The following is a 2,358-nucleotide window of genomic DNA, read 5'->3' as shown; positions in this document are numbered from 1 at the left end:
TCCTCCAGAAGCGCAAGGACGCGATCCATAGACATACACTACACCGAGCCATCAAACCAACACTTCATCAGATCGATCGGAGCCGAGAACCGAGGCAACGAGGGATCGTGCGAGAAAAATTCAGAGGGAATCGCCAGCGATCGAGGACGAGCGGAAGGCGCGGCGATGTTCTTCTTCTTCGTGGGCGGCGTGGAGCAGGGCGCGGGGCGGGTGCTCAAGGAGGCGGCCGGGCGGTGCGTGCGCTGCGGCGGCGCGGCCGACCTGGTGGAGACCGAGAAGGTGCTCAAGCTCTTCTTCGTGCCGGCGTGGCGGTGGCCGGGCAAGGACCCCGCCTACCTCTGCCGCGACTGCGGCCTCCTCGCGCCGGGGTCCCTCGGCGGCGGGGAGCCGGGCCCGGGACCGCTCCTCCCCCGCGCGGGGGCGGCGCAGTGCGGCGCGTGCAGCCGCGCCGTCGACCCGCAGTTCCGCTTCTGCCCCTTCTGCGGCTCCGCGCTGTGAAGCGCGCCATGGATGCGCGTTGCAGGCCACGGCCCAGAGAGGGACAGAGGTGATGATCCTCTCTCTCTGAACTCTGAAGACAGTAGTACGTACTAGGTTTGTGCAGCAGAGTTATCAGTTAGCTTTTGGTTCTGCGAAAGTTGTGCCGCCGTGCGTGGATGTAAATGTGGTGAAACGTTTGTAATAAACGAAATCGATAAAATTCGTCGCATCATCGGCAGCGCACACTACACAAAATCTCAAAGTTCAGTTTGCACTTTCAAACAGAGACAATCATCATTCACCACAACGGGAACAGCCTACGAGCTGTGACCCTTGTGGTGATTTACACAGCAGAATGCTACTAGAGACAGAAGAACGTAGCGCGCCTGCGCATAGGCCAGTGATCAATCTACACGGCTTGCCCGTATCCTTGACCCTGAGGGGGAGCAGCGGGGTGGAAGTGCCCGTACCCCTGAGCAGGAGGAGGGTACTGCCCATATCCCTGCGCGTTTGGAGGGGGAGGGTACTGCCCGTATCCCTGCGCGTTCGGAGGCGGAGGGTAGTGAGCGTACGGCGCCTGACCGTACATCGGAGCAGGGTGGCCCATCGCGATGCCGTCGGGCTTGGGCTCGCCCGCCGCTGACGGCCCCGCCACGGCCCCCGGGTATCCTGGTGCAGCAGCCGCCGCCGTGGCCGTGGCTGCAGCGGCGCGAAGCAGGAAGTAGGATTTGATCCCGAGCACGGTGGCGATGATGCTCAGGATGGCCGCCCTCCTGAACACGCCGTCCTTGACGAAGTAGCACCCCATGTTGACCTCGCGCGTCACGGGCGCGTTCCACGCCGCGCCCTGCACGAAGTAGATCTCCGCGATCACCGTCGCCACCCTGCACGCGCATATATACACAGCATATTCATCCCCCGTTGAATTGGTCATCGCCGTCGTCGCCTGGATCGAATCGGAGCACGCGCTGAAGGAAGCTCACCATGAGAGGGCGGCGAAGACGACGCCGATGTTCCGCCTGGACGCGGAGAAGGCGGCGCCCCGGGGCTTGCAGCAGCCGCAGCAGCGGCCGGCGGCCGAGACGGTGATCTGGGCCACCAGCAGCAGGAGCGCCGCCACCAGCCCCAGCGCGAACGCCGGGTTGGCGGGGTACACGCACTCGGTCCTGGACATCGAGATGTCATTCGGCTGCGCGTCGCAACCACAAGCATCCCGATGTCAGCTCAGTTTCTTTGAGATTTAGATGGATGAACACAAGCGTGTGCTTACCTCGAGCTTGGTGCCCTCGGCGATGAACCCCAGCACGGCGCTTGCGACCCCAAAAAATCCTACCACGACGGACACGACGATCACGCTCGTCTCCATTTCTCCAGCAATCTTTGAGCCGATGTCTCCCAGACCGAGAGGCTGTGAGACGGATGGGCTAAGACTTGAGAGGCGTGATCAAACGGTCTGATGCTTAGGTAGAGGACGCCGATGAGGTCGTCTCGTCAAGCTATTAGTTTTTTCTTCACGCGTATTCTTTGTCCATAAACAACCATTGTTACGGGCACCAGCTGGTGGGGAAAGCGAGGTTAAGATCGCTGACGATTACGCGTAGTCGTATGCGGAAAGATCAACGCGCGACAAGCCTGATATCATAGGTGATCAGTGATGAAAATGACGTGGTTACTTTGATGCCAACTTGATCGGCTAGCATAGGGGACACGTACGTAAGCTCACGACTTGTTAGTCGTGAATTCGGGCTCCGATTTGCAGCGCTGGTAGATATTTTAATGAAGCATTTGGCAGTGAAGGCCAATGCTTGGTCTTGGGGTAGAAGATAGGTTGGGTGGCGCGCACGCAGCCCTCGCGGATTGCTTAATCAAAGGACACAT

The 2,358-nt window shown here is 60.3% G+C and overlaps 2 protein-coding genes across 2 annotated transcripts; one reads left to right on the top strand and one right to left on the bottom strand.

Moving 5' to 3' along the window:
• The first annotated feature begins 6 nt into the window (after positions 1 to 6).
• LOC123134667 (uncharacterized) lies at positions 7 to 709 on the top strand. Its single transcript, XM_044553875.1, has one exon. It carries the CDS (start codon positions 166 to 168, stop codon positions 496 to 498), a length of 333 nt encoding a protein of 110 aa, XP_044409810.1. The 5' UTR covers positions 7 to 165; the 3' UTR covers positions 499 to 709.
• A 17-nt stretch (positions 710 to 726) lies between these two features.
• Positions 727 to 2,036, bottom strand: LOC123134657 (uncharacterized). The gene is made up of 3 exons (XM_044553866.1): positions 1,751 to 2,036; positions 1,464 to 1,669; positions 727 to 1,364 (listed from the first exon to the last, which is right to left on the bottom strand). The coding sequence occupies exons 1-3, from the start codon at positions 1,844 to 1,846 to the stop codon at positions 890 to 892; spliced, it is 777 nt and encodes a 258-aa protein (XP_044409801.1). The 5' UTR covers positions 1,847 to 2,036; the 3' UTR covers positions 727 to 889.
• Positions 2,037 to 2,358: the final 322 nt, after the last annotated feature.

This window comes from Triticum aestivum, chromosome 1B, assembly GCF_018294505.1.
Source record: "Triticum aestivum cultivar Chinese Spring chromosome 1B, IWGSC CS RefSeq v2.1, whole genome shotgun sequence".
Classification (NCBI taxonomy): Eukaryota; Viridiplantae; Streptophyta; class Magnoliopsida; order Poales; family Poaceae; genus Triticum; species Triticum aestivum.
The sequence above is the reverse complement of the archived record's forward strand: the minus strand, read 5'-3'. Positions and strand labels throughout refer to the sequence as shown.